At 36.0% G+C, this 21,107-nt stretch overlaps 1 protein-coding gene across 1 annotated transcript in view; it reads left to right on the top strand.

Moving 5' to 3' along the window:
* asic1b (acid-sensing (proton-gated) ion channel 1b) overlaps positions 1 to 21,107 on the top strand; it is a 195,258-nt gene that overhangs the window by 13,563 nt on the left and 160,588 nt on the right. Inside the window, exon 2 of the mRNA XM_041980549.1 lies at positions 1,013 to 1,208. Coding sequence (XP_041836483.1) covers positions 1,013 to 1,208 — 196 coding nt within the window. The remainder of the gene's footprint in view (positions 1 to 1,012; positions 1,209 to 21,107) is intronic.

Here is a 21,107-nt window from a genome sequence, read left to right as displayed (position 1 = left end):
CTCTCTTACTAATGGATTTAGGCAAGGCAAGGTTATTTGTATAGCACATTTCATGTACAAGGCAATTCAAAGTGCTTTACATAAAACATTAAAAGCATTACATACATAGAAAGAAAAGCGTACAAATAATACATAGATATAGTATTGTTTCTAATACTGTTGATGACATTATTATTGTAATTATTATTATTAATGTTGATCCATAGATATTTTGATATTGTATAAGTATATTATGAAATACATATGAGGCAGTTTATGCTATCTGGCTAAGAAGATGGGACTGAAAAACCACTGTCTTCTTCCCTATTACAGTGGGGTGCAGGAAGCAATACAAAGTGCATTAAAAACAAACTTTAAAAGAAAATAAAATAAATTTAATAAAAATAGAAAAAACTCAAAATAGATAAAATACAAGAAATAAAAGTTCCACTGTGAGAAATTAACAGTTGTTTTAATAAAAGGCAGCAAATAAAAAAGTTTTTAACCCTGATTTATATTGTTTTCCCTGCTTAAAATGACCTGTTTAACTTCACTGGAGCAGCCTCCACATGCAGTTACCTGCAGACTCTTTGTTTGCTTAGCTGATAAAGAAATTATAAAGTAAATACAGTAGCCAGCGAGTGCCCAAATTTTTTAAACAAGCTGTAACTTTGATTTTGTTAATGAAAGATTTTGTTAGTGAATTCTTTGTACGTATCACACAAAAACAACTCACCAAAAATACATATAGTACATGTATAGTGTCTTGGTTTTTTCTCGATATTAACTGTGTTGAGCAGAAATCAGCCAATACATTGATGAGAATTCTTCCATTGATGACCGTCTTTCATTTATACATGTATGACTATTGTTTTTGGTTCATATTGAGGTAATCTCATTCAGTTCAATTTCTTACGTTTTATTCACCAGGTCCTTTAGTAAAACAACAGCTGTGCATGGTCATCTAATTATGCAATTACAGTTACATAAATGTTTTATTAAAACATACAACATACATTGTCTTCCTGTCCAGGTACGAGATTCGAGACCCACACCTAGTTGAAGAAAATGTGCTGCAGATCCTGAAAGAGAGAGCAGACTTTGACAGCTATAAGCCCCGCCCTTTCAACATGCGTGAATTCTATGACCGAACAGGCCACGACATCAAGGACATGCTGCTTTCCTGCTCGTATAGAGGCACCGAATGTAGTGCTGAAGACTTCAAAGTGGTGAGTTGTCAATACCTGCATTGTCTCTGCAGGGTCAGCTGAGGCTTTGCCAAGGCAAAGATCATTTGTATGTTTGTAATACAAGGTTGGCATTGCTTTATCTATATATTTTTTATAACTTCTCTATGATATGGAATTGTTTGAGCAATACTTCCTGAGGTTTGCTTTTAAGGAAGAAACAGCAAGACATACACAATAGAGTAGATTCTTACCCATAGTTTAATCTGTTGGGACCTGTCAGTTTCCCTTAGGTACTGAAAAGAAAATTAATGTGTGCACTGTGACTGACACTGAACACTGGCCAAAGAACACTAAATGTGAGGATACACACCGGTCTGGCTCAGTACGCAGGCCTTTGTGTGATAGATAACTGTCTCTCAAAGGTGGTGAAATATTCTCGTAAAAGCGTTAAACTGACCTTTTATTAAGGTCTGGGCTTAGGGCCATAGCACACACACACACACACACACACACACACACACACACACACACACACACACACACACAAAATGTTTTAAGTAAAAATTTCAGTGTCAGGTATTCTTTCACTTTTTTTTTTTTTTTTTTAGTAATGCCATGAATGTGGTCTGTGTTTGGCTTGTTGCTGTGCATGCAGAGTTTCTATAGTAAGTGACAACTTACTGCTGTTGGAAATAGGACTGATAACTGCACTGACACTCAACTAGTGATGTCAAGATTACAGATTTTCTTTATTGACTTTGATTATTGTCAAAGAAATAATCCAGATTTTATGATTATCACGATTATTATGCGTAAATTAATTTCCCAACACTATAATGTATAAAATCACCTGAAAACTCTTTATATGTCTGTTAGTTTGATTTATTTATATCTTTTAATGCCAACATCACAAAATAAAAGAACAACAAAGTAAAGTAAATTCCATCTACATCTCCTCTGGTGTATAAAGAATAAATAAATTCTACATACTTACTCTGAATGTCCCTCAGAGAAAATGGAACAGGACCTCTATCTGGACGTGGGAGGCTTCTTTCTGGAAACTACATTATAAAAATGGTTTTGAACATTCCTTTTCAACCTGAGAAGAGAATTTAGAAACACAGGAAAAACATCCAGCTAGCTTTGACTTCCAGCTGTCCTTCAGCAGAATAGCTGTTGCCTGTTTGGGAAATAAATACTACAATAGTGAAAATAAATAAGACCATATATCTGTAATAAAACGCTGTTTCTTCTACAGACTAGGACTATTGCATAACAATGACTAAAAGCCATGGACCTCATGCCGGGTGTTAATGTTAGAACAACGAAACTTTCCGTCACAAAAGACGTATTTAGTTTTTTCAAAAAAATTTTTTTTATCTGTATAATGTAGCATCCAGTAAACGCATCACCTAACTCTGTAAGACCAACCAGTCGTACATAATCATAGAACAACAAATGACACGATAACATTTCCTCCTTTCTCTGAACTTTTTATGTCCTGCTTTACAGGCTGGTGACCTGCCCTCCACAATAACACCAAGCGGAAGTTGGGCCAATATGCTGAAATGGTTCATACATAACCTTTTATAGAAAAGAACTATTTTAAGGGATCTTTTAATTAATCTTCGTGTTTAATACCGCAATTAATTGTAAAATTAAATAACTGTGACATCCCTACTCTCAACCATACTCGACATTTAGTCTGGCAGAGTTGCTGAGTCTGTTGATGTTTCTCTATGTGTTTGTTTGTTGTTATTGGTGTCCTCTTTCAAAAACGTAATTATCTCCGCCACGGCGGAGGTCATGCATTCGGCGGTGTTGGTTTGTCTGTCTGTTAGCAACAAACCTCAAAAAGTTGTGGATGGTTTTGGATTAAATTTTTAGGAAATCTCAGAAACTGAATAAGGGACAAGTGATTTAATTTTGAGGGTTATCTGGATCCAGGAATGTTTTAAAGAATTATTTACTCTGGAAAGATGGGGATAATTTTGCCATTGCAGAAAAAAAAAAAAGAAAAAAGAAAACAATGGCTTGGCGGACCTCTGCGCTCTTTGAGTTATTCTAGTTTTTTGTGTAATCATTTATTTAACAACTTTTTAAAAAAACAAAACTTTGGACCCCTTAAAACAATGCAATGATTCTTAAGTGATTCATTACTTCAATACCATATATTAAAGTGAAAATAGCAAAAAACAAACAAACAAACAAACAAAAAAAAAAAAAAAAAAAACATACCCAAATGTAAACTTAAAAAAGTGTTTTTCCAAAACATAAGAGAAAAAGAGGCAAAAACACATCTCCTCATCAATTTATACTCATTAGCTTCATTGACTTCTTCGGTAACAAAATTCATCATAAAATGAACATTCCAGAGAGTTTGTCCATCAGTAAAGATGGATTTAACTTTTTGAGCCATGTGCCTATTTTTAGGCTTCTGCTCAAAGATTGCATATTCATAATGCAAAGGTTCTCAAACTGGGGGGCGGGCCCCCCTGGGAGGGCGTGGCAACATGGCAGGAGGACGCATGGGATTGGGAAAATGTAGCAAACTAACAGTTTTGACAATTTGGGGCTCTTGGAAACAGTCTGGTCCACACTCCAGACCACTTGGTGGCAGGAATGTCCCAATTAATTTTTGCCAACCACCAAATGATGATGAAGAAGAAGAAGAAGAAGAAGAAGAAGAAGAAGAAGAAGTAGGCTGTGTCTGAATGTGCACCCTACTCCCTACATAGTGCCCTATATAGGGGTCACGCCCTTTTGTAGGAGTGTCCTAATGTCCAGAGAGAAAAAAGTAGGGCACTCAAAATTACCCACAATGCATCTTGAAAAGTAGTGAGCATCGATGGTCACTAGACGGGCCAATATAGACCACAATGCATTGCGGGCAGAAGCTCAACATGCTGCAAGGAGGCGAAAAAATTGAGCTGCGCGAAATTACCTATAAGCTAACAAACAAAGAATAAAATAAAATACAACATAAGGAATAAAAATATTTACACACAACTTTGGATTGGATTTGGAATGACATCTTGACGCGGGTTGTGGTTGCCGTGGTGACGGCGGTAGTCACGTGATTTGTGGCGACGAAAAAAATAGGCAGCTTCGTGTCCGAATCGCCAAGAGAATGAGCGCACTATGTAGTGTGCTACGTAGTGCAGCCCTATGTAGTGAACGAGGGGTTAGGGAGTAGGGTGGACATTCGGACACAGCCGTAGTAGTAGTAGTAGTAGTAGAAGAAGAAGAAAAAGAAGAAGAATAGGAACTGCTGAACAGAGATCAGGGTTTAAAAAATGAGTGATGTCAGGTTAGATCTCCAAAATGGATTTAGCACAGTTTGGCACAATTTGTTCTCAAAGTCCCCTAGTTGGAGGAAGGTTGCCACTCAGTGAAAGACAAATAATTTTTTAATGTTTAATCACAAAGCATTCACTTTTTTTTCTTTTTTTTTTTTTTTACAAAATCAGGTGGAAAACATTATTCTCAGCCAAATTTGTTATTTGCATTCTTACATATTTGTTTTTTTAATAGCTGGCGTGTTACCTCTGCAATACTCAAAGAAAGAAAATAGAGTGGTAATAATTCTTAAATCGTTGTCTTCTGTTTTTTTATGGCATTTTACACCATTCCACAGCTTCTTCTTTAAAATCTTATTGTGAGTTTTTTATCTTGTTCTGATCAGTTAAGGCAGCCATCGCTGCCAGTGACAAGATCACAAAAGGTGCTAAGAAAACTTTACCTAAGCACTAATCTAAACATTAACATGACATTAGAAAATGATACAAAAGTGCATTAAAAACTTTGTAGGAAGACATGAAGCAGTTTCAAAGAAGAAAGGAATGGAATTTGTAGTAAGAAAAATACAATATAGCACATTTAAGAAATACTGTAGCAGCAAAATGTTGCTAATTACAACCAGTAGCAGCCTGGTGTGGGAGAAAGAACTGGTCTGTGAGGAACAAATGTCCAACAGATGCTCCTGCCGGTGGCTTGTGATGATGACACTGTATTAATAAGGGTCATATCTCTTGGGGATTCCATGCAAATAGAAATTTAATATACAAATTAGCTTAGGAAATCCTGTTCTAAGGCCCAGTCGTTCAGCATATGTCCTTCATTGTTTCTTGAAAGTGGCGAAAAGCACCCCCTCTTATTTCTTCCATATCCAATAAAACTAACTATTTCAGCTCGACCCATATGGCATAGCTCTTCTAATGTGCTGATGTGTCCACATTTACTGTGGGTAGTTGTGTTTATGGCAGAGGGTGCATCACACAGCTCTACTATATTAGTACAGTGGAGGACCTGGATGGAACAGCTCAGCAGAGAGCACTAATGGTGTGGAAAGAATCTTCAGTGTGATAGAAAAAGAAGTAAAAAAAAAAACATGATGACTACTTCATTCCCAGCATCCAAACCTCGGAGCATGAAAGCAGTAAAACTGCGATTAACACTGTCTGGGTCCTCTGCCTGTTTACCTTCAACTTCAGCAGTGTGCCGTGCTAGTCAGAAACAAATAGTCACCATTACATATGGCATCAGCCTGCCTTAACATGTTGCATCAAAATATTTCATTAGTGCACAAATAAAATGGGAAACACAGCAGTCAAATTCCAGCAGTTTTAACACTAAGTGGAGGCTGCCCCAATGAGATCATGCACTGAAAAAATAACTTGTTAGGTCAATATAACAGAATAATGGAAATCATTCTCACCTGAATAAACTGCTGTAATTTAGCCTTTTTTTTTTTTTTTGCCTGAACGAAATGCAAATATGCTGGGTCATCTCGATGTGTTTGGATTACTTTTAGTTAATTATCATGGTTCAGTCCTACTAAATTCATAAGAGTAAATGTAACATATTAACCAAAGAACTGACTTGTTTTTCTTCTGCCATTTACACTTGTATGGTAGAAGTTTGAGGTCATTTAATAGGGTAGTTGCAACTACTTTATAAAGTTGTACCATTATATGAATAAATGTTCCTAGTTCAACAAAACAAAGTTCAGTGTATTCATCAGAAATGCAAAAGAGTGACCCAAATACATCAAGTTGATTTAGCATATTTACATTCATTTCAGTCAACAAAATTCCTTCTCACTCAATTAAAGCATTTCATTTAGGTGGAAATATCTTCCACAATTTTATTGCATTCACCTCACAAATGTTTTTTTTTTTTTTTACTGTGCATGTTATGCCAAAATTACATTATTTAAAATCCCTTATCCATTATTATTTTTTTCTCAGTGTGAGAATCGCATTTTATAATTTTGTGAATAATGAATGGTCATGGTTAGCTTGTGTTAGTATTGATTGTATAGTTTTTGTTTTCATGTTCAGTCCACTATAATCCATTCCAGTGTATATTTTCATATAAATAACCCACATTCTTGTCAGTCATTTAGTCATTACCCTAAACATCCAAAATACAAATCAGTGCTGTATCTCTTAACTTTTAATTCCAGTTGTTGTGTCCTTATTGCATCATTATCCTTGGAAAGACATCTGCTAATTAGGAATGCTGAGGGTTGGGCTTATGTATTTTATAATTGATATTAACAGATCGGTTACAGTCTCTAAACCACAGCTCCAGGGGATAATAAGAAACCAGAAAATGTGAGTAAAATACAAAGACCATAATTTAATTGTTAATGCCCTTGTTTTTAATTTAAGTTGTATAAACACTGGCACAGGGTGAAACCATGGGGAAAATGGTTGCATTAATGACCATCCTGGGGAAGATAATATGTTGACAGGACATTTTCAGTTTTAAAGACTTCTAGACAGCACTGAGTATAAAAAGAAATGGAAATGGAAGCTATGAGTGTCTTCAGTCATCAGTGAAAAGACACAAGGCTCACAGCTTATGCTTAGGGTGTTGAGAAGACTTGCAAAAGAAAGATAGACATTAAATGATAGAATGAAAAATTAAAAAGAGGAATGAAAGAAAGGGAGAGTGGCAGATAACAGAGACTGGCCCAGGTAACAACAAAAACCTTGGGAGAAAACTGAACATAATGATCAAGTGCTGCAGAGGAGCACAAAGGAACAAAATAACAGCTGCCACAACAGTAGCAGGACTGGAAGTGTTATCGAAGACACACAGCTTTGTGCTCATTTAACCTCCCAGAGACTGAAGAGCTCCACCTGATCTTCCCTTCCAGCTGCCCATTAGTTTCCCCAAACACAGTGGGGCATGGCAGCTCAACAGGTTACTCCTTTACACTCTCATATTTTTCTTTAAATGTCATCTTCTTTACACATGCATGAATACAAAGAAATGTGGGTTTTTTTTTATCATGGGAGGTTGTTGTGATATTTTAAGTTATTTGGCTGCACTTAATAACATCACATTTCTTCTTATCTAATGCGTACTCACCCTATACAGGTCATGCACTCCAGTTATTTTAAAACTTAACTCTTTTAATTAACAGCGTCATTTGTCCTGCTTATACAGAGATGTAGAGCTGACAGGCTGCAGCAGCCTTGAGAGATCTGAAGATGATAACTCTGATGATTATTGCTTGAAGGCACACTGCAGTTCCAGATTTTTGTAATTTTACTTGACAACTTGCTCACATTTCAACCCAACTAAAAGAAATATGCAAGAAACACATTTTTAAATATAAAACAATTCTTGAAAATGTTTGGCTCTACAGTTTTTTCAGCAAATCTAAGAGAAATACCTTCAATATAAAACATGGTATGACGTTTGTTTTTTGGTTTTTTTTGTGTGTGTGTGTGTATTTTAACTTCAAATACTTTCTGTCTATTCCTTCTTCTTATGTTACTCAGACTGTTGAGTAATTGCCATGATCTTTCTATTGACCTCCTGGCTCGTTTTCAGCTTGCCACTGACCCTCCAATTCCACCCTTGGTAATACAGCTAAGTCTCGATAATGAGACTTGATCAATAGCGGAAGCTAGAGACACCTGCCCATGAATCACATTTCACAAACACCAGTCAAAAGGATGTATAGGGATTAATTTCTCAAATATAATTTTGATTTCCAGAATTATAGGTCACTGCAGTGTTCTTCCTAGCATGTAAAAACTCGGTAAAGCAGGTGTGTTGTCTTTCTTGTTTGACTTCAGCGCCATCTTTCATATAACTGTCTTTTATTGCTAAGTCATGTTAGAAATATGCTGCCTGTTACAGCCCTATCTTAGTTTGGAGCTTGGGCCTGCTTGAGACATGTAACTCCCCATTTTAATTACTATTTTTTAATCTAATTTACTTAAATTAGATGGTAAATTTGTTAACTGTTGTGTGTGGGAATCTTTTTAGGTAGCTGCCATAATAATGGCAGAAAAGGCTTTAATCCCCTGTTCTTCATCAACTATTTTTGACACCCCCTCACCTTTGTTCCATCCTTTTTTTATTCATTGCTTTTCTAGTCTCTCAGCTCAAAGCCGATGATTTGGCTGTTCTCTTTTGGCAGGGCAATTCCCACTGTATCCCCACTTGAGGATAAATCAATCAATTTGCCATTACTGTAGAACTCAAAGACATGAATCAGTTAGGTCATTGCTGAATTTCTAATGAAAAATAAAATCAAATAAAAAATAAAACCGTTTTTTTTTGTGTTATTTTCACATCTAAAGTCAGACATTTTGTAATTAGTTTTAAAAAAAGATATTTCACCAGGATTCATGAACAAAATAGGCATGAACACTTGCTACAAGCTAATTAGATTAGCTCATTTGCTCCATCATTACCCATTTTCTGATTTCTTCTTTAACATTTTAAAGTGGAATGAATGTTATAATAATTCTCACAAAGATTTGAAAGGCTATCTTTACTCATGGATGACCTGTAGAGTTAAAAAGTGGCCATGGACAGAAGAAAACAGACACCAGTGAATGTAGCTATGTTCATGAGTGGACTGACAGCAACCTGCTTCTGCTGCCTCTGTTAGGCTTTCAAGCAGTGAGGGAAGGAATGATAATAAGCTAAGATTTCCTGTCAAAGAGCTTTTGAGAAAGCTAAGCATGTCTCCTGCATAAATACACAGCAATGCACCTTTCATCTGACCTCTTGGCAGCACTTTTAATTACAGAAAGAAGGATGTGCCTTTGACATAGTAAGCTGCTGATGTGTGAGGTGGACAGAAGGTGAAAGGATGAGGAAAACGTCGATGAAGGAAATATTTTGAGATGTGAAAATCAATTTATTTCACATAACCCTGTTAATGCATCTCTCTTACAAAATATTAGTTTGAAAAATGAGTTGGGTGCAAGAGATGTGCAGTAGGTGGGGAGTGATAGAAAGGATGAGTTGGATAAACTATGGCTTTAAGAAATGGCTGCTGTTTGGTGGAGACATGTAACATCAGATGACTGAACCGGACGGCATTCAGATGTATTTATGTGGACATGTGGACTTAAAATGTAAACACAGCATTAAAATGCATCTTCACATGCAGGTCAGGTGGCTACTTATGGCTGTTGAATTTGACTTTTTTTTTTTTTTTGCATGCATATGTGGTTAGTTTGTAAATTGCTGATTGTCTATTGTGTTTTGTTTCTACAACTATTGTTGAGTGAGCTGCTGGGCAGCCTTACAAAAGACATTTTAACAGTAAAAAAAAAAAAAAAATCTTATTAAAAAATATAAAATAGAATGAAAAAATTGTTAAAGAAAACACTGCTTATACAAAGGATGTATTTTTATTTATTTATTTTTTAATAAACCCAGGATACAAGTGTATACATATCTCTAAAGCAGAATGTGGTCTGAGAAATCAGATCTCAGCAGTCCTCAGTAAATCCCCCTCTCAGATTCAGTGATAAAGTAGACATGAATACACATTTTTATGTCTTGTCGAGTTTTCTAAGCATTTTGTGACACCAGTGCTGCTTTACAGTGTATGCTCTTAAGAGTTACCAGGTCCCCATATTGTGATCGATTTTCGTCTTGATTTTTAAGAACACCGCAACTTGTTTTGGATTTGTTTTTTCATTGATCAGGTTGCATGTTTCCTTTACTAGATCTGGCTCTTCAGCAGAGTTCAATGCAGAAGAGGCAGCAGGCTGCCTGAAAGATACCCACACTTTTGGGTGAGGGAGTGTTAAGATGTAATTTTCACACGTGCCTGCATCTTTCTTTGGTACCAGCATAGAAAAAGATAGGATTGATGCAGAGGCACTGTCATCTTATATTCATGGATTGCATGCATGTTGTGTGTGTGTGTGTGTGTGTGTGTGTGTGTGTGTGTGTGTGTGTGTGTGTGTGTGTGTGTGAGTGCATGAGTGAGAGAGAGAAAAAGAGAGAGAATATGATCAGGTATGTGTTTTTAAAACTGTTAGGTTGTATATTTGAGTGTGAAGGCTTGTGTTTTAATAAATCCAAAAAATGTTTTTATTATGTAAAGCACTTTGTGCTACTTTTTCTATTAAAAGTGCTTTATAAAGAAAGTTGGATTTGATTTGATTAAGGCAAGGCATGTTTATTTGTATAGCACATTTCATGTACAAGACAATTCATAATGTTTTGGATAGAACATTTAAAGCATTACAGCAGGGTACAGAGGAAAAGAACATTAAAATAAGCTTTCAAATAATATAAAAGAAATGAAAGACAGAAAAAAAATAATGAAGTTCCAGTGTGGGGAATTAACAGTTCCTTTGATAAAAGGCAGCAAACAGAGACGTTTTTAACCCTGATTTAAAACTCCTGAGAATTTCAGCAGACCTACAGTTTTCTGGGAGTTTGTTCCACATTTGATGAGCATAAAACTGAACGCTGCCTCTTCATGTTTAGTTCTAACTCTGGGAACTGAAAGTAGACCAGAGGCTTGAATATTGCTGTCTATGTACACAAAGACAATGTTTTTGTAATAAACCTGCAAAGTGGTCATTAACAGTTGAGCACTGCTTTACCAGGTGTCTACCCAGGTCAGACGTCTTTAGTGACATTGCATGCCAGATGTGTCAGTTGATTGACAGCTCCATGGAATGACTTTGTCCATCATCGCTCTCCCCATGGAGCCACTGCAGATCTCCTGGGCTGATGAGACTGATGTCTCTGTTGCCCTCTCCTTGCCTTCTTCTGCTGCTGTAAATTTTATTTGGTGGAGACTTTTGACTGGTGGGGAACAAAAACCTCCACCTAACAGCATATGTTCTAGCTTTTATTTATTTATTTTTTATTATCATTTATCAGTTCAGTATTGTTCAAAGTTCAAGGGAAACCACTGTTGCCTTTATGGTTTGCATCTCAATGAATGTATTATAATAATGTATTGCATCTCAGTATTGCCAAAAAACAAAACTAAGTGATTTTTGCCTTCAAATAGCAATTCTTAGTCACAGCTGTACTAAGCTGTCCATTTGTGATTGGTTCAGTCAAGATGCATGTCAGTAGCAGATGTGAAATGGGCCTGAAGCACACCAGTGAGCAAACGCACCAGCTGAATGTGAAGCAGGGTATTCTGAACTCGCTGTGCTGAGGCCTTCCCTGCAAGGAGAGTCTAAAAAGCTGTTTTTTCCATGTTCCTTCACAATCAGCTAATGTATTATAGTTCAGATCTAGCAGACACTCTGAGTGATTATTGTCATGGTACTGACAGGTGGCACACTGCTCTATTAGTCAGCTAATCACCATCCAGAGTGATATTAGTGGGGTTGATTGTTTTTTCTTTCTTTTTTTCTTTCTTCCTTATGTTTGTGATTTAGTAATGTTTCATAGGAAACCTGTTACAATCTGCCTTGGCAGATTACATTTGGCAATTTTTTTTTTTTCGTTATCACATTTGAATTTATTGAAGTAAAATGTGATAAATGGTTTTGGCATTTAAAATGGACTCTGATAATTACAGTAGCGGCTGATTGATGATTGCTGGTGTGGGTACATGCTGTTTCCTGCGATCACATGATGTGACTTGTCTTAACTGTGTTATTGAATATGACACTTGGGAGGGTGAATGGCAGACGGGTCAAGAAGATATTTCTTTATTCCACAGATGACAGGGTACAGCTGTCATTTTTATGCTCTAACGTCTGAGGGTAGATGGTGCGACAGAAGTGGATCGAACACCTCTATGACCTATCAGGCTGCTGCTTTTTAATCTCATCTTGATGTTTTGTTTTGTTTTTTGTTGCTTTGATACACACCTCACTTGACCATATTCTGCCAAATTCATTTAAAGTAAGTTTTTTTTTTCTTTCTTTCTTTCTTTAGTTTTAATTAACTGAAGTTTTAAAGAAACAGCCCACTAATGGGATTTTGGTTGTGTCCTTGTCACAGATGAGAAAAACAAGCCCTGCTGTTCACTATTAATGTTTTATAGGCTGATAGTTATGATTATGTCAAGCACCTTGGCAGGTGTGCCATTAGTTTTTCTCTTAATCCTTTCTTAATGCCATGATAATCTTAAAATCAAAAGTTTAAAAGTATTGTAGATTGGGTAAGTGGTTTAAACTAGAGAACCATTTATAATGAGAAGAACTTTGCACTTATGATTTAATAGTTTCAGTTAGAAACCAGATTAAAAACAACAAAACAACAGGCATTTTTCTTTAAGAGCAGAGCTTCTTTCCTCTTTCTTTTAGAACTTGAAAGAAATTTCTCAAAATCTAAAATATCACAAGGCAACATGTTTTCTCTGCGCTTTTCAAAGTTTATCAGACGTCAAGCCTTTATCTTGTCCAATTTAGGTGAATAATAAGATTATGTTGTAGCTTTAGATACTTAAAGGAAAGTCATGATTCTTTCAAAAGCAGGAGTACTTTCACAAGATGTTTGTCATTACAAACATCTTGGAGAATGCACAGTTTTTCTTTGGATACAGGCTCCCCCACAATGTTCTTTACTTTAATATAATCTGAGACGTCCTCAGTAATGAGACCACTATCTATGGCAGGACTGTCTGTTCTTTCCAAGCTAGAATCATGTAAAGAAATTATTTCAATCATATATTTTACTCATTGAATATAAAGCTATATCTTGCATTAAAAAGAACTATTAGCAAAGGTTAAAACTCAGGATGACTGGGTGACAAGACGCCTAAAGATTTCTATAATTAGAACAGTTTTTAGTCTGTTGTCCTGAGTGAAGATGCTGGTTTTGTTTTAGGTGAGTAGGTGTGAAGATCAGAGGTTAACCAGCAAATTGTCAAGTTATCCAAACGTGTCGCTGCTGCAAGCTATGCTCCCTTTTGTCATCTGCATGTATATACTGTTTCAATAAACTTTTCAATTCTTTTATTAACTATTTACAACTGATAAAAACCTATAAATAAAATTCCATATAACATGTAAATCTGATGCTTCATTCTGCTTTTTTCTGTCTTAATGTTTTCCTCTTTGCTGAAAATACTGTCAATATCTTTAGAAGTCAAGTTTCCTCAGATTACATTCTTTATCTCTTTGTTCCCTTGAAATTGATTTTTAACCAGCAGTGGGAGTTATTGAGAGAATTAAAAGCATCTGAAAGACTTTACAGATTGCTGAGTGTACACTTCACACAAACCTAGATCCCTGTGTGCACACCACGGAAAAGTGCAGGCAGCATATTTATGTAGTCCATTTAATTTATGTATCTATTCAGTGTTAAATATGTGTGTATGTGGGTGTGTGGTTTTGTATGTGTGTCCGTGCCTGTGTGTATACAAACAGGTCACACTGAGTAAAAAATCCAAACTTAATATCCAGCTTCATGCTTTTGCTGACCGGCATCTTTGTTGGTTAAATCTCCTGAAAGCGAAGTTCATACTCTTTTTATCTCTTCAGAGGCTGAGCAGTTAGCAGAAAAGTTGCCAGTTTGTAATTTACTAATCTAGAGCAGGTCTGCCTCTCCTGCTGTTTCCGCTTTGATTGTGTGTATGTCCGTATGCAATAAAAGCTTGCTGAAATATGTGATATTTCAGGATGGTATTTGCCATTTACAGGAAAATGCATGTATGCAATGCTGCTGCTGCAGCTACTGCAGCATTTCTGTCTTCATATGGAAAAATATTTTTGTCCTAATGCTGCACTGACAGTTACAGTAATTGTGCCAGGACTAAGTTACAAATCAGTAGACAGGAGGTGACAGCAGAGATGAATTCGGCTGAAATACAGCTACTGTATCCGTATTCTGTCACTGGGTTTATGTTCCTGCCTATTCTAGAAGCAGCTGAGTAAATAAGAACGGTGATTATTGTTTATTGAGAAAGGAACTCAGGCTGTTTTGCAGTTATATAAACAGATAAACTGCCAAAGCAGGAAGAAGGAGATGTAACTCATTGTTTTAATATGCTTATATAACCTTAGAGGTTTCTCCAGACCTGGGTGATGTCAATTAGTCAATTAATCTGCAGAAATCTTAATACCCAAATGCTGTCTTGGTTGGTTGCTTGTTGGTAATCAAACTATCATTCATCACCTGGATTCAGCAGTTTCCTGGCCTTTTTACTATATCCATGACTTTTTAGGTTTCTAACTAGTTCAAATCATTTACTTCACAAAAAAAACCCCCCAAAAAAAAACAGCATGTTTTTGTCTAGTGTTTTTATTTTCTTTGTTATTTTCAAGAATTATTTTCCTTGTGCAATAGAATAAGCGGTATAAACAAAAAGGAATGAATGAATGAACGAATGTTTACCCTGTGTGCCATGTCTTATTGTACATGGACTTAAATAGAATTTCACTTGGACTCTTGGAAATACCAGAAGCAGAATTTGAGATTTAGAGAGGAAAATCCGTCTTCAGCGTCTTTTTTCTATTCTTAAGGGGGGTACATCCCCATGATAATTTATGCTTAAAAGCTAACCTATGTCAGAGCAGGTTATGTTTTAGAAAAGAGACGAACACAAACCTGAAGGAAAATGTGTGTGTGGATAGTAAGAGGATCCCTTCTCTCTCTTGTGTCTCAAAGTTTGAGACTGTCTGAGTCCTTTAAATTTTCCTGACAACCATCTAAATGAGAGGTATTCAACTTAGTGGATCCAACTACTTATCTCTGAAGAAAACTGATTAAAGCAGTAGTTCTTTGTAGTTGACCTTTAAAGATTTTAAAAGCAAGTTTTCGTGGCAGTGGGGGAAATGAAAAAAAAAAAGATCTGCAAATCATTGCATTCTGTTTTTATTTACATTTTACACAGCAGGTTGTACTTAAAAAACACATGTTCTATGTTGTCTCAGATGTTTTTTTTTCTTTTCTTTCATTTGTGATTGAATGGGACGCTAGTAGCACAAAAATGCTTCTACAAAAGGAGATTTGTAAACGTTTCATGAAACTATTACTAGATGCTCAACCCTTCCCTGTTGGTTGTAGCTTGACTCAAAGCACAGTGAGATCACACGTACATGTGGTGAAAATGTTCACACTTCATAGAATATATGGCTTCAGATCCATGTTAAAGATTGTTTATCTGGAGCCAGTATTGCCCTTTTCCACATAAAGTGAGTGTCACTGCTATTGTTTTGGTAGACTGCTTGTGTGGATTTATCTGTGTTTGTGTGATGCTGCATCAGTGTTATGTCTGTGGAAATGACAGCACACACCACAAACAGCAGACAGAGAGATCATGAAAAAATAAGATTGTTCACGAGTCTTATTACGAGTTGAGTTTCAAGTCTTTTGAGTGCGAGTCCAAGTCGGGTCTCAGGTCACTGGAAATGTGACTTAAGTGTGACTCGAGCCCAAGTTTCAGGGTCTAGTCCCCATCTCTGATACACATATTTTCAAAAGATGTGAATTGTCATGTTGATTACCATTTCCTACGTTCACCAACTTTTAGCATAACATACCCAAACAAAATGGTAGAGATGACTCAGGCAGATTTATTTCCACAAATTTTAAATAAGATTCATTATAGTGACTGAAAATGTTGCTCCACCAAACAGCAGATCAGGCAATTGAAGGGTTAAGGCTTGATCCATAGTGTTGTAGAAAAATTACCAAGAGTCTGGAATGAGTAAGAGTATATAAGGTTTATTTACAGGAGAAGTATGGAATAAAGAATTACCTGCAAGTAAGGAGAGTGGTCGTCTCGACTCGCGTCAAGTCGAGGGAGACTCTGGGGATTCATCAGAGAAAAACTGTTTTATTCAGCTGGTCCCCAGCTGAAGGTCAAACAGCAAAATAATAAATGAGGAATAGACGACTGAGTGGCGCCACTTTCTTCCAGTTTTCAGACAAAGCCCACATACCACAACAAGCTGATATCCCAAACAACTATTGCTATCTAGCAGGTGCAAAAGCCAGTCTCAACTCTGCCAAATCAGAGCTCTGGGAAGAAAGTGGTCAGTCTGACCTCACACACGCATACACAATGAAAACTGTAACTTCAGTATTCTATAAAATGAGAACACACAATATGAAAACGTAATTGTGAATGGATTAACAATAATAAATGGATTAAGAAAACTGAATATACATGTGATTAATAAATGAGTATATATGAGTGATTACCATATGCAGCAAAATTTCTTTCACAATAGTTGACCCATTTTTTGCTTTGGGTGCACCCCTAGACAGAAACAATGAAATAAACAGCAATAGGTTTTGTTTGATTATGATTCAAATGGTCAGTACTACCTCTAGAAAATAAATAAATTAAAAAAAGAACTCTAGAAGAAAAACGGCATAATTTAATACATAATTATGTCATTTAAGGACTAATAGGGCAGTGTATAGGAAATAGTTTTAACATATTGTAAATTCAAAATTTCCTTGATATGTTTAAGTCTGCTGTTCTCATAATGTGCCTGTCCACTGACTACAGTGATTACTATCAACACAGCTTTTTACTACACTGACACAAAACCCTCCATTTCAAGGCACTCGGCAGAGTCACAGCCATAATAATCGCTTTGACAAGTCGGCTTTAAAAAGGTGGGTTGTCTGTGTTACAAGAAGAAGGATATTCTTTTTTATTCATGTATTTTTTGATAGAGGCACTCTTGTCATGTCTCGAGCTCATGGTGTCCTGTCCTTTATACTCAATATGTAGACTGTCTTTTTTTCTGGTTCAAAGCCTGGTTTAGTCGGGCAGCAGTGCTTTACTTCATGTGCTGTGGAAATAAAAAGCTTTTACTTAACATGGCTGTGCATGGCTTCATGCTGCAGATTATGTTCAGCTGACTGGAGGCTTGAGAGTTACGGATGCTGTCAAAGAGGAGGGCAGGCACTGGACTTTGCACCTAGATATGGCACAGTGGCCAACCCATGATAATGTCAAGGGGTCCAGAAATGACTGTGTAATCAGCTAAATAATTTAAGCTTATTTGTATTGGCAATTAACTTTAACATTCAACATGACAGTAGCATGAAAATGTACCAATCTGTGTTGAGATCTAATTTCACGTTTATGATTTAGGTCTTGAACTTGGCTTTGAATTGTGCAGCCTGAGCTGCAGAAAATCCATTTTCAGTGCTCTGTTTAATGGAATATATAGGTCTGAAGTGTGACCGGTATCAAGAAGTAATTTTCCTATCAACACACTGATGTAATATGTATGCCATTAGCCACCCTGAGAGTGTGCGCTTGAATAGATCTTAGTGTGAGTGTGTGAGTTAATATTATTGGCGCAACAACATGAATATTACAAGTTTGTATAAGCCAAACGTTCTCATTGATGCATCATAGCCCAGTACACTCTAACCTAAAGTGTGTGTCAGATTTTTAAGGAATTAAGAGAGTAACAGTAAACAGCTATTCTGGACCAGATTTACAATTACTGCCTGTCTCTTGGTTCAAGTGGATCTGCTTTGTCCGTTAGTATCATACATCAGAATGTGGGATACCGAATAAATGCATCATCTTTTGGAATGACATAGATCTTAATGAATCTTTGCAATGTCGTTGTGTAATGACGTGGTGAGCCATGAGGCAGGGTGGAACAATAGCGAGTAACTGGCAGCGGCATGCGAGTGCACTCTATCATGAACCTACCCTAGCCTGTCACTGGGAACAAGTTTCATTTCCTGGCAATATTACTGATGTTATTCTCTTTCTTCTGTTCTCTTAAATCAATATTACATAGGTTGATCATGAGGATGATATGGGCTCATTATGCTTTTCTTAAAAGTAAAAACTGACATATTCCAGCAGAATTAACCTCCCAGTTCAGCATTTAGTATTGCGAGTGCATATGTGTGTTAAAATAAAATTAATATAAGAACTCAATGGGTGCTTGTGGCTACAGTATATTTGTGTAAGCTTTTAAAAGCCCATGAATATAATAAAAATTGTTAGATTCATGTTGCATTCATGAACATCCATCAGTTTGCCAGCCGAGATGAGTCACTGCCTTTGTTGCAATCATTAGCCGAGGGAAACAGAAGTGTTACCATTTCACACACACCTCTTTGGAATACAAATTACATTGCTTCTTGTTGGCGTTTTAATTTTTACATCACATTGGGCTCAAGAGGGAGATTGAAGAGAGGTGGACCAGCAAGGGGGGAAACTGGTTTTTCTCTGAGCTGGGAAATGTTCTGAAACAATCTGTTTTCTCATAATCTACCATGTAAGTATCCTTGAGCAAAAAATTGCATCGAAAGTCTTCTCAGGAGCCATCAGAAAAATACATGTAAGCCTGTAAATGCAGAGACAGATGAGCAACAGGAATAGAAGACAAGCTGATGAATAAGATGATGAAAATGTTGTACCATTTGTATTAAGAATGTCATCATTGATGGAAAGATGTCGTCACCCTCACACCATTTCAAAGCACATATTTTGCCCCAAGTAAGAGTTCAAATTGAAACTTTTTCTCCATTTTTATCTTAAACCTATCAAATCTTTTGAAGTGATGCAATAACAAAAAAATACTTTATTCAATTGTTATGAGAGCTTATTTCAATATGGTTGAAAGCACAATGTGTTTTTCACTCACTGCAGGAAGACCTTCAGTCTACTATCAGTATACTGTGAGTTTGGTAAAGGTTTTGTGCATTGCATAGCAGGATGAAATCATTTAAGGATTTCATACCATGATGTCTTTGTCAGTACATAATCACTTCCATGGCTCTGAGTAGTGTAGAGAAGAACATATAGCTACTCAATAGATGTCAGTGTTTCCAGAAACCCCAAGCACCTTATTTTACATTCATGTAGACATCTCAAAACTGAAGTAGCTATTACTTTGTCTGTCATTAGCTATCAAAAATGGTTATGAATGTTTAATACCTGACAAGTGTTAACACTGACAAATCTAGTCAAATACAATCCTCTGCGGAGTAGTCACACATGAAACATTTACAGAAGTCAAAGCTTGATTTTCCCCCTCTAAGCATCTGTGATCATGAAAGATTTAAAGTACTTTACATCTGCTGAAATAAATGAACTGTACTATTTCAAATCTATAAAAATGCCCCTTTTGAATGTGAATATTGGCACGCTTCCTATTTATATGTGTTTTAAAGCAACACTACATAAGTTTCTGACCCAGTATCTCTGCATTCATGACATGTTGTGATAGTACCCTGACATTCATTATATACACTTCTTAAACTATCATTGCCCTGCAGCGCCCAGAGACTGAGAAACTGCACTTTACAGCCCAGAGCATCACTTGACAAATAACAGCACCACATCAGACGGCAGCAACAGGATATCACAGTATTAAAAATCTGCCAAAGTGCACTGCCACTTTAATGTGGAGGTCTTTTAAAGTTAGACTTTCTTTTTGTTGTTTTTCTTTTTTTCTTACTTATTTAATCAATTGTCATTAATGGTTATCTTTGTATTGCATTGACTTTTGGTTACAGACGTCCTCTCCATCTTCCTACACTTAATACACTTAAAATTGAAGTATCTTCATTTACATTACAATAAATGAATACATAGTAGAGTACAAAGTGAAAAAAGCTTCATTTGACATTCAGCATTATTCTTAGAATTTTCAAAGAATTTCTAAGAGTTTATATGAATATATTTTGGACACTACTAAAAGTTTCACCACCTGACAATCCTACATTATTATCGCTAAAATTGCTCCCAGAATGTGCTGACGTGAATACATTTTAATCAACACAAAAGATAGGAAAAATACAAAGAAAATGGTTGAAGATCACAATTGAATGAACTTCCTGTAAACCTAGGGAATAAGATTAATTAAGTATTTCATGAGAGAAATAGATTTTTTGTTTTTGGAGCAAGGCTATGTGTAATTAGTTGGAAACATAGAATTTCTGCAGCCATCAGTGACATTCCCACTTTGATTTTATTTTCCAGATCCATGGTTTTCTTAATTCTTTAGAAAATCTATGATAATGGTTTGAGTAAAAACTTATTAAAAGATGTTATTATCCTTGGTTAGCAGAAAGCATTGTTGCCAGATTACCAAAAGAAATAGAACTGGGTAAAATCACTGAATATTTTTTTAATCTGAAATTGAATATTTCTTTTCTGTCTGCAGGTATTTTACGTTTTTATTTAGCTCAATTTGCTTATTTAAACCCCAGACTTCATTTTTTAAAACCAGATAATTTTACACCTATTATTTATTATTATTTAAAACAAAAACAACAATACTCACTATTAGTCTATTGAACTATATCCTATATCCTGTCAGAAAAGGAAAATATTTTTTATCATATGAAAAAAAAAATATGAAAACAACATGAAAAATGACTAAAGATAAAATCAAGAATTTTTTATTGCCATTACACAAATTTTAGTTTGGTGACTTTTAGCATCAACAATGCACAATAGATAGACAACCACACTAACAAACCAACTATAAACATAAAAAAACAGCTATAAATGTCTTCATTCTGACTGAGGACAGCATTTGCTAGACAATGTAGTACATCTGGATGCCTTTTATGCCAATGTCTGTTGCTGCTATTGAGCATCAGGTGGGGAAAATTTGATCCAGCACATCAATACCACCTCACCCAGTAGAGTTGTGGAAAATATGAGCTCCTTCTTTTTTTAAATCACACCATAATAGGCAATTAAACAGCTTATCCAACTGAATCAAAACAAGGTTGCTAAAAGAA

The sequence above is a fragment of the Melanotaenia boesemani genome, chromosome 3 (assembly GCF_017639745.1).
Source record: "Melanotaenia boesemani isolate fMelBoe1 chromosome 3, fMelBoe1.pri, whole genome shotgun sequence".
Classification (NCBI taxonomy): domain Eukaryota; kingdom Metazoa; phylum Chordata; class Actinopteri; order Atheriniformes; family Melanotaeniidae; genus Melanotaenia; species Melanotaenia boesemani.
Note: the sequence above shows the minus strand (reverse complement) of the source record. Positions and strands in the feature narration are given on the sequence as shown.